General features: G+C 39.1%; 1 protein-coding gene across 1 annotated transcript; it reads right to left on the bottom strand.

Moving 5' to 3' along the window:
• Nucleotides 1-3,454: 3,454 nt before the first annotated feature.
• LOC139741584 (galactosylceramide sulfotransferase-like) lies at nt 3,455-7,925 on the bottom strand. The gene is made up of 3 exons (XM_071652166.1): nt 7,813-7,925; nt 5,109-5,643; nt 3,455-3,937 (listed from the first exon to the last, which is right to left on the bottom strand). The coding sequence occupies exons 1-3, from the start codon at nt 7,923-7,925 to the stop codon at nt 3,455-3,457; spliced, it is 1,131 nt and encodes a 376-aa protein (XP_071508267.1).
• Nucleotides 7,926-12,209: the final 4,284 nt, after the last annotated feature.

The raw sequence follows: 12,209 nt of genomic DNA, 5'->3' as shown, positions 1-12,209 counted from the left end.
AATAATTATATTCAACTGAGCAGCAGGTTGTAAGCATAGAGTTAATTTGAATGAAAATCAGTATTTTTGGTTCATTTGGACTTATCAGATGCTGAAGTTAGCACATTCATGTTGTCTTTTTTTATCCAGTGAATTTTATGTTAATGTTAGACATATTTATGACAATGTAAATACATTTTTGCTTGTTTTATGGCAATACATGTTTAGACTACAGTGTAGTTTGTTAGTATATGATTTAGATTCCATAGTGCTGATATTCATGCATACAGTTCATGCTAGGTTGTCAGAATAGTTTTGTGAAATATATATTTCTCTCTTTCTCTCTCTCTCTCTCTCTTTGTTATTGTGTTCCTGTTATAAAATATTTGGTTCTTGTGTTGTTACACAAAGCACATTGCCAAGATGATCCAATAAAACAGCATACTGTAACCAGACTCAGACGTGCATCGGCTGTTAGTTTTCATTGAGTGAATGTGTGCATAGCTTGTACATGTGTGTGTGACTGAGTAGTTGCCCGTTTCCGATACAATAATTACATACCATAGGATCAAGATAGATTGTCAATTCATCAAACCAAGAGTGCGACACAGTGCACACCCGTTATAACGAACACAGTTATCGACATTCTCGTTACAACGAAGTATGAATTACAGTCCCAACAGGGTTATCGATGTCGCTTTATGAACTTTGGTTTTTGGTTATGAACGAAAGAAAACTGCTGGTCTCAAAGACTTCGTTATAATACCGTAATATGCCCCCTCAAAAATTTACAACGGGACCCTCCGCAATGATAACTTTAACCCTAACTTACCTGGGCTATTTATCAAGCTTGAATTCCGGGGGGGGGGGGGGGGGGGCATCGTACAGCATCGGGGGGGGGGGGGGGGGGCTATCGTACAGCACAGTGAATGCAAGTGATGCAAGACTTGAGCCATGCGTTCGGATTTTACCGGACGCATATAGGCTCAGTGTGGATCCGCAAAAATCAATGCGTCACAATTGACCAATCAGATTGCAGAGATTCTAAAGCCCATTTTATAACGAAGCGCACAATCATTACTAACATTCGACTCCAGTCAAGATTTTTCGGCTATGCTTATTATGTACATAAAGATTGTTGATAAAGTTGATTGCCATAAATCGTTAAGGTTATTCCCGAATACATCGCAAGTCGTGCCAGTCTTTCTCTCCATGGTATCACTACACGCTACCGATAAGACAATAAGACCACTGCCTACTAGTATTATTCTAGTGAATAAAATTCAATATAACTATAAAAAGAGCGGCATGACCTTTAACTGCATATACAGTTCGTGTGAATCTAAATGATCGACACTCTAAAAGAAAAAAAAAAATCCGAGTCAGAACTGACCCGGGACCGGGTCCGTTGGGGTCATACAATTAATTTGCATAAAGGAGAAAAAACAGAACAAGTCAGTTCTCATCAAATTTTTCATTTGTCATGATTTTTTCAGTAGAGAGATTTCATTTTCAAAACGATGAGTGATGTATTCCTGAAAAGATTTTTTATGCCTCCACCACGAAGTTGTGCCGGGGGCATTATGTTTTCGGGTTGTCCGTCCGTCCGTCCGTCCTTTCGTCCGTCTGTCTTTCCGTCCGTCCTTCCGTCCGTAATCAATTTTGTGGACAGCGTAACTAAACAACTGTTTGAGGTATCCTAATGAAACTTGGCATGTAATGTACGTCGAGTGGGCAAAGTTGAGCCTATCAACTTTTGAGCGCACATGCTCAAGGTCAAAGGTCAAAAATTCATGGTCAAATGCTCAAAATTTCACTATTTACCGCATATCCATGCAATGCCTGAACATGCCGTCAAACCCCCGTTTGAGACGAGACCCCATTGGCAAACGAAGCTGATGGGGTGCTATACCCCCCTAACGAGTCCTCGTTTGAGAAGTGGGAGGATATGTATTTGCCCATTGCAAAATAACTTTCTACTCAGGCGTGGCAAATCTGGAGGCCAAGCCAGGGTTTGATGACTACAACAGCTGTCATATTATGTAAGAGCATGATAAGGATATCTGCCTGTGGCAGACCATTCAAAGTGAACTCAATTTTCTCTATTCTTTCTAAAGTTTTCAATTTTATATTCTATTGAGAAATTCTATGGTCATCCGTTTTAAATTTCGAACGAAAAAATTTGACCCATAAATAACGAAAATACAGGAATAAGGAGAGCATTGTAGAAGTTTGCCGATGCTGACAATGCATGCGTACACAGATACGTACACACACACGCACCATGGAGCTACATAGCCCATGCCAAAACCAAAACAATCTCCTCCTCTCGCGGGTGACCCCCCCCCCCCCCCCCCCCCCCCCCGGGGCGGTGACTGATGCTTAGATTAGGCCAGGGTCAAGAAACAGGTGTTTTATATCTTTGGTTTTTAAGTCCTTGATTGCCAAGATATACACTGGCATTGTCTACAGGGGTGTAGCTTCTTCAAACGAGAGATTTGCCTCATGAGGTATTTTCTTTAAACTTAGTGTCTACATGTACTACCAAATAAAGATTCTCCAGAGATGAGGGAGATTTTGGTCATGATGTCATGTTGAAATTTCACATTTTTCTTCATATCTCACAAATGGTTTAAGCCCCACCCTTTTTTTTTATTTGCGGAACTTAATATATATGCATTTACTGACTGGCAGTAGTAAACTTAGGGAATTTGGGGGTCAGGGGTCACAGGTCCGGATCGAAGGTCAAGGTCAACTCCTCAAAATGTCACTACTTGCTTCTACGTATGCAATGCCTGTAGGATTTTTCTTGAAACTTGATAATACATATATGTATATTTGTATAATTACCAAATAGAGATTCTGTAGGAAGTTTCTTGCCAAAAGGTCAAAGTTCAAAAAGTCAAAGGTCAAGTGGAAGTGCTAAATTTCACTTCTTCCATACCTCGAAAGTGACTCAAGGTATCATCATAAAACTTGATACATATTTATGCTTGTTCTACCTGACAGTGATTCTCTTGAGAACTTTAGGGTCGTAAAGTCAAGGGTCAAAGGCCAGGTTTGAATGCTAATATTTCACCATTTAACACTGAAATTACACTTTTTCCATGCCCTGAAAATTACTCAATGCATAAACTAAAGGGTCAAAAGTCAAATAAAATTCATCAAATAAACAGATACTTGCACTCTCAGACAATTATTTAGCCATTAATCCAGTTAAACCTTATTCAAGGAAAGTGAACGTTCAGCACATTTGTGGCCAATCTGTCAATTTAACATTTTGCTTATTACTAATTTTGCTAATTATGTGACATTACACACTGTCAAGACATTGTATATTACGAGAAACATACATTACGGCTGATGCATACCAGTCGCCATTGCAACATTTCTAGTTTTGTGTTTTTCTGCAAAAAAACAAAGGAAATCGAGCACCCATTCGCTCTGAACCTTGGTGGACGAAAAGAAAAAAGGGTCAATTTTGTGGATACAGCGGGACCTTCCTTGCTATCATTCTATCTCTAATTATGTCCGTCAGCTTTTGATCACCCAAAGTGTAAATATCACACCAAGAGGGGGCGTCCTGCTTCAAGAGATAATGGCGAACTCGTCTGTCGCCAAGCTGGAACGGGTGGCTAGAATTTACGCAGTCAGTCATCAGCTTTGCTTGAAAGTCTCGAAATGTAGCCAAATCTTCTGTGAAGTTGCCCTCGTACTGCGACACCTTCTTCCAAAACGTTTGGTTGAAATGCTTGTACAGGAGATCGTCCGCGTGATTCCACTGCCGGATTTTGGCTTTGCGCTCGGCGCTTAAATTGGCGCGTAATTCGTCAACTCGCTCGTTCGAGCTGAGGTACGTCACTTCCGGAAAGTCCCAATTGAGCAGCTTCTTGAGAAGGACCAGTGACTCATCGTAGAACTCCGTGATCATGACGAGATCGAACTCGGTCTCCAGTTCCTGCGTGTGATTCAATCAGGTCAGAGTGGGAAGAATTTGAGAAGACTTGTTATGTGCAAATTGCTATACATTGCATTGTCGAAGAAGCTGATATAGCAGTATAGCATAGTAGCGGAAGCGGTTAAGTTTATTCGTTGTTTTAGAATTTTAGCTAGAAATTGATTATTTTTGTTTTTTACTTCCTGACAATGAGGGAGCAATGCAGATTTTTCCCATTTTTATTATTTTTTTTATCACCATGACTGTTCATTAAATGCATGACACGCGATATTCTAGATGACATCGACATCATAATAAAAGTATCGAAGATAAATATATCATGTTATTGTTGTTATTGTAATTTGTAAGCAGCGTGTCATCCAGTTGTGAATATTTACACCTTATCCACGTCATTTTATTGCAATGATAGTGCCGTACTAAGACTTTAAAACTCATTGTTATCCGCATACAACAAAAGGATCCGAAAGACGAGTGAGGTCGATTTTTTATCTCTTGACAATAGAAGGTCCGATCATTGTAACTTCTGCGATGTTCATTCAAGTTTAGCGCCAGCGGTCTACGCGCGACCAGTCAGTAACCTTGATGTCACTCACTGACCAATAACATCACTTCCTCGTTGTCTTAGCGACGGAGTCTATCTGCGGCGCTAAAACCAAAATCGGACTTACACATTTCTGTTGCGTTGAAAATCAGAAAAATCATGGCAAAGAAAAAAAACCCGCTAGTTTCTTGCCTTTCCTGTTATCATTTCGCTTCGAAATTTCGGGAGATGATAGACGAACGATCAGTACAACATTATGCTAAAAACCCCAAAATGGTGGTTTTGATCTGTCTTGATGATCTGACTCGAGACTCGATTTTCTCCGCTCAGCTGTCAGCGACTTTCGGATCCTTTTGTTATGGTGGGTCACCGATATTCTTATTAGCTCCTATAGAGCCCCTACGACACGTTTTTTTGACAATAATAAATTGGTACACTGTATGACAAGGGAGTTGGCACAATAAAAATAATGATCACATGATACATTCCCCCCGCGTGACATAGTAACAAGGCGCCATACCTATACAAAGTGAACTTTACCAACATCCCACGAACTCTCCTTATAGTGTAAAAAGAATGGAAGTTTAGTATTAGGAACATTACAATATTCACCTGAATTTTTTCTCTCACGATACTTTCATTATCCATATTTTCCGGTGCTAAGCCAAGGTCGTACATTTGATAATTTCGATACATGTGAGCGCATGGTGAACTTTTCTCCCTCAATCTCCGATAAAATGTTTCCGGGTCACCTAGGAACGCTTCGATACTTCTGGAGTTTGGTGGCAAATATAATTCGAGGTAGTTGAAGGTGAAGGAAGACTCAAATTGGGATACGGTATCTCGAAGTATAGTCACGTATATCGCATCTTTAAACACTTTGTCTAACTCTGCCCGGTGGAAGCGAATGTGATTGGTCAGAAAGTTAAAGTTGATCCCTGGCGGCGCGGGTTTCACCTTTGACGCATTAAACAAGTTACGGGTGGAGAGTATGTGATAGTACTGAGGAATCAGGAACGTGTTATTGTGACGTAGACCATAGCGCTGAAATATACCAGCCGTAGTGGTGGAACTTGTTTTGTGGGTTTTCAAGAAGACAACATTGCGATCAGAATCTTGGATCTTCAACTTATCCGTCGGCTGAACGCGAGGTGCGTAATTCAGCCTGAAAGTAAGCACACAAGTTCTTGGTTTAGCATGGAATTATTAGAATTTGATACAAAACATAATTATGAAAGATTATAAAAAGATGTAAATGCAGTTTGATACACTTGCAGCATATTACGTCACTTATGGCATTCACCACGTCATACTCGTCAAGTTGTTATGCTTTTAAACAGCAATGCACTGCAAGAGCCTGAACAGATAATTATGTCGCATTTCCGTTAACCATCATTGTAATGCATGATTTTAATCATGCAGTTTTAGGTTCTGGAACATTCAGATAAATTCAGTTCAGTTTGTTTTATTTTCCGTCAAAAAAAAGAGGAAACAATGTATAATTGCGTATACTCCGATCCTTTACACTATGCTTTGTATGCATGAACTCGTCATGGATTCATACTCAACAGGTTAACAAGAAGCTTTCATACGTCACAAACTTTAAAAAGTAAACGATGAAAGTGCAAGGATATACACTAATTATGGCAGGTGTAAAGTTTATGCAGTATCAATGTTTGCAGGAATGAGATTGAAACGCCTTGTTATTCTGTCTGTACCAATTAGTCATTTTCTCAATGAATATTTCTCTGCTGTGATACCACTAAGTTTATTTGGAAGAGTATGATAATAAGGACTATAGAGCAAGAAGCCTGCAGGGGTCTCGCCCTCACATGAGTGTCGCAAGTTCACCTTCCAGCCATCCTTAAAGACTATTACCTGATATTTTTCTTCATGTTCTACCACCCCAGTGATAGTCCCTGCTAGGCTTAGTTAAAATCTGACCATTATTTTCAAAAAGATGAAAATGTGAATATCAATCGGCTCCATTAATTTTTACCTCCCCCCCCCCCCCTATCTGTCTGACAAACATGCGTGGAACTATACAGTCCCTTATCCATTGATTCTCAAAGCACTAACTTGGCTATAACAATTCAGGTTTGTGAGAAGAAGATTGGTAAAGATTGCATAATTTTCTGTTGTTGTTGTTGTTGTTGTTGTTGTTTTTTTTTTTTTTTGGGGGGGGGGGGGGGTTGACTATCCCCAGGCCAAGAAAATTTCGCTCCAGGGAGGCTAGGTGTATTGAATTGTGACCATTTTTACAAATATCTAATCTATCACCATACCAAAATTTGGTGAAAATTTGACCATACTTTGTCAATGGTAAGGCCCTGATTCGGACCCCTCCCTTCCCCTTTCCCCACGACCACCAAGGGGGCACCCCTGGCTCCGCCATGAACAAACTTGAAACTATACAGTCATCAATGCACTTGCTCCTACTGATATCAAATCAGGTCTATCACTTCTCATATAATGCTTCTTGTTCCAGATTGTTAAAAATTCCTAAATTTGAATGGGGTGGAGTCCCGGGGGCATGGTGCCCATTTGCATATAGAATTTGAGAGTTTATCCCCCTTGGGTTGCAACCTACCAAGTTTGGAGAAAATCTACGTTGTTGTTGTTGTTTTTTTCATTCATATCTCACTTAAAATAGCCTTCTGCGAAGGCGGCTCGCAATGGGTATGGATTCTCATACGGCGGGCGGTCTTCATGGTGGTATAGGTCACCTTGTTACAAACGTGTTGAAATCGGCTAACTACGAGTTAGACGGTACGGTGACTGATATTTTACAATAAAACTGTCTAACTCGAAGTTAGCCGACTTTACCATACAAAACCTTGATGTGCGATCGACAGATTTCTCTCGTAAACAGTCTAACTCGAAGATAGCCCGTTTTGCAAAACATCACCGATAGTACGGATCATTTATATCTCTCTATCTTAATAGAGAAAAAGGATCAGAAATATCTAAAGAACGAAATATTTTGAGACAAGCCAATGTCACCGATGAAAAGAGCATCTTGAATTAAGTAAATATTGATTTTTTTTTTTAAGTCACAATTTTCAAGATTGTACATGTATATCCTTTTACCATGTGACGGCCGAGCAAGCACATTCTCCCAGCTCGCCGGTCGCGCTCTCTGTGTGCGAGTACATTGCTCTCTGTGTGCGTGTGTTAAAATAGGGAGCTGCCTCAGCCTGCCTGGGCAAAAGAGTAGGTACCCTACATTTATACAGGGAGGTGGAAGAAAGATTTCCTGATTTATATAACAGCTTTGGCTCAGGCGAGATAAAAAGAGAAAGGCGTCGAAGAAGAAAACGTTTGATTTATTTACCTCGGATTGGTCCTGTGATCTCGGGTGAAGTGATCCGACCACGGAGTGATGGTCAGCAAGACGGAGATGAACACGAGGCCGGAAATGACAATTCGAAGACACCTGCAGTGCATTCTGGGAGAACACTTAGAATATCATGATGATATGACAATAAATATTACAGCAATGATCTATCATCATGATCAAGATTAAGTTGGAACGATTCCATAAAAATGTATCAAATCTATTTGTACAACACTTTATGTAGATTTTCATAAGCGCTGTGCCTTATTTGAACTATGTACAAAAGGTATATTTAAATGTCTAGTAGAGAAGATATAGTAGAGTTGATATCAATGACAATGATAATAATGATGTTGATAATGATAATAATGATGTTGATAATGATAATAATGATGTTGATAATGATAATGAGAATAAGAATAATGAAAATGATAATAATGATAAAGACACAGGTTTGAGTTTCTTCAGTTTGTCTCCCTCTACAAATGAAATATTTGTTAAGATCGCAACTGCTGATCTGTAAATTAACAAACATGTCGGAAGAAAGGAACCAGTGGGACTCGATGATATTTTTTTTTTAACAATGTGACAAAATTAAGGATATTGAAATTATCAATGATAACGGCAACAATAATAGCGCTATTAATGATAACAAAATCTAATACAAATAGTATGGTGCTTGTATATCCATAGGATAGCCTCTCTATTGTTGGCAGTGTTCTCACAGAGCTTCTTGTCTTCATGACAACATTGTCATCTGGAGGGCAGTTCATCAAGCGTTTTGTCAGAGGTTATTTTATTATTATTACTATCATTAACGGGTCGTTACCGATCGCCCCAACACTGTACAGGTATGCTAACCTGGAAACATTGAACTACACATTACTTGAATATGAGACCATTCTATTAAGCAAATAATTTTCACACAAAAATACATATATTATGATGTACTCTTAAATGAATCCCACAAGGATTGGAACAATCACCCCCAGTATTTCCAGCGATCAGTAAAGGGGTTACTAGCCATCCCCTTTAAAGGAGATGGCTAGTAACTGATCAGTGGGAATCAGTAGGAATGCTGAGGGATGATTGCTCCAATCCTTGTGGGATTCATTTAAGAGTACATTATATAACTATTGTTGTGTGAAAATTATTTGCTTCAGAACGGTCTCATATTTAAGTAATGTGCAATTTAATGCCCCGTCACTGTACAGGCATGCTGGCCTGGAACCATTAAACTACACATTACTTGAATATGAGACCATTCTGAAGCAAATAATTTTCACACAACAATAATAGATACGATAATGTACGCTTACATGAATCCCACAAGAATTGTAACAATCATCCCCCAGTATTTCCACTGATCTTTTATTAGCCACCCCCTTTAAGAACTTTTATCATAAAACTCTTTATAGGAATTCTGGGTCTGCTACTTACCTTCAAGTCAGTCGACGACGAAGAGACGGAAAATCAAGCCTTATAAAATGCCTTATTAATTTTGGTTCCCCTTTCTCAAGCGTCGCCCTTCGCTCCTAGTGCAGTAAAGTACCTCAACAAGAGTTCTATATACCTTCCGCTTATGATGTGGCTATGCGCTTCTCGTTGGATCAAGATATCGGCCATAGATACGTGGTTGGATTTACGGTAAATTAGACTCATACAGCTGCCGGTACGCTTTTAATTACTTTTCTCTTTTTCGCGTGTAACCATGGTCATCCTATCAGTACTACAATCAAAACAAATTTCCGAGGAGAATGCATGCGTGGCTGATATCATGTTTTTTCCCTTTTTTGTGGTAGTCATGTGTGTTCATCTCTAAGCATAATTAGAAAACAAACAAAGGTGGATGATGTTACAACGGTAGCATTACAGAACGTACCGAATCACCACAGCGTATCAATAAATGGGGTGAAGGCATATACAAAAGAACAACAAGGCGTTTAACTTGTCCATCTGCGCGCTTTCACACAGTTATAACTAATAACACTCAGTACTGTTGAAGTTAGCATTAGGCCTAACAAGGTTTGTACATGTATGTGTGATACGTTATGTTATGATACAGGTGTATTATGTAATAATGTGCGTTATATGTATGGTGAATGCAATGTACTATTGTGTATGTATGTTTGTATGGTTATTACTAATGTAACCATAACGTGCGCCAATGTGTAGGTATGGGTGAATGTACTATACATCATGTACGCGTGTATGTAACTATATTATAGGGTTATGTATTTGTGTGCATAAATGATATTATGTATGCCCTTTGAAGGTAAGTACAATATGCATCTACATCTCCCTAGCTATCTACAGATACGCGCAAACACAGAAACACACACACACACACACACACACGCCGCTGTCCTATCATTGTCCATTTATTTGGATCGACTTTCTATCCTTTTTTATTTTTTTTAAGCAAAGATGGGAGCAAAAATGGAGTACCGACTTGCGAACACAGCGACAGATGCTTCAAGAAATATAGGAATTGAAGGGGAGGGGGAATGACATTTCATTTCAGTGCATTCTGTGATCGAGCTTGTTTTCAGAATCAACATACCGTCATCTTCACTTTACCAATGCTCCGCTGGGACGAAATACCGTCACCTGCAAAGTAGTGCGGTTACCTATTACATGCAGATTATTTCATCTTTTTTATTTTCTTTCGTGCCAGAATAAAATGATAACTCCCAGGAAGAGAAATACTGCGTATTTTCTATGCACTGTTTTCAAAATAAAGATGTATGCTTCCAACCTAGCCCCATGTGTGGAAACAGGAGGATTAAGTTAATGTTATAAGTATACATGTTAATATTATGTAGATATCGTGGGCAGAAAGCAAGGGTGCACGTCACGAGTCTGACACCCACGAGTCATACAGCCCACAAGTCATACAGCACACAAGTCATACAGCCCACGAGTCATACAGCTCACGAGTCATACAGCCTGCGAGTCATACAGCCCACGAGTCATCCACAGCTCACGAGTCATACAGCCCACAAGTCATACAGCCCACGAGTCATACAGCCTACGAGTCACGCAGCCCACGAGTCATACAGCCCACGTGTCATACAGCTCACGAATCATACAGCCCACGAGCTCGACACTTGACGAAAAGGCCTATGAGTCTGACAGTCGGCAAACAAGGCCCAGGAAATCGACATTACTATTCAGCGAGTTACAATTCTCACGAATCCGACACTCCACGCGGCTATTATTTGTACGCAGTGTCCATCTGGTGGGCCATTTCTTGCCTCGTGTCGGACTCTTTATGGGCCTTGAATCTAATCCTTGTACCATTCAATCTATGAAATTAACGAATTTTACTAATTTTACTGTGGGAGAAATTTCATTTCATTTCATTTTATTGTTTCTGTATGGCACAATATAATCAATTCTGATCACTTTCAGAAATAAACAATAAAATGAAATGAAATGAAATGAAAAGATGTACGTGTATTTCCATCTGAATCGGCAAAAGATGAAAAGAATTGATTGGTTTTAGCATATTTCAAGAGTGCCTAATCTGAATCTAAATTTACATGATGCAACTCGCAACTCATGCATCCTTGAAATCTACTGAAAGGTCCCCACACAATCCCCAAAGTAGGCCTACTATGAAACTTGTGCTGGTTTCCTTCATGAAAGATACGTTACGGTGTCATAAAAGACATAATCTTTTATGAATAACGCCTCTGCCGTATTAGTATGTTTTTCTGCTGAATATAATTATGAGCACATTATTTGACATGCCTAGTTAGTGAGAGGTAAGAGAAAAAACAAACAGAAGAAACAAAAAAAACAAACTTTCTCTCTTTAGCCTATGAGATTTGTTTTTCAAACAAACGGACAAAAAACAAAAACAAAAAACTTATTGATATATGTGAATCCAAATATGACAATACAATATTGTTGACTTTGAGCTTGATATAAAATGATTACACGATCATCCGTAAGGACCGCAACAGACATGGCGGAGGAGTAGCCATGTACGTTAGCAATACTTTGGTTATTAGAAGTGTCAACAATGTGGAAAGTGATATTGAAGCAATCTGAATGCAAACGGTAATAAAAGGTAATAAACCACTGACTGTATAGCCCGCAAATTTCCTCTGCATATTTTTGATCGTCTCATTAAAGGACAAGTTCACCTTCATAAACATAAGGATTGAGAGAATGTAGCAATATTAGTAGAACACATCATTGAAAGTTTGAGGAAAATCAGACAATCCGTTCAAAAGTTATGAATTTTTGAAGTTTTTGTGCTGTAACCGCTGGATGAGAAGACTACTGCAGTGTATGTATAACTTAGATGTCACATGCGTACAACAATATAAGGAAAATATAAAGAGAATTTCACAAAATTCCATCTTTTGAAAAAAAGTACGCAT

This window comes from Diadema antillarum, unplaced genomic scaffold (genome assembly GCF_040938485.1).
Source record: "Diadema antillarum isolate AM-2024a unplaced genomic scaffold, OU_Dant_1.0 seq00000937_RagTag, whole genome shotgun sequence".
NCBI lineage: Eukaryota > Metazoa > Echinodermata > Echinoidea > Diadematoida > Diadematidae > Diadema > Diadema antillarum.
This window is presented reverse-complemented; position numbering and strand designations above follow the sequence as displayed.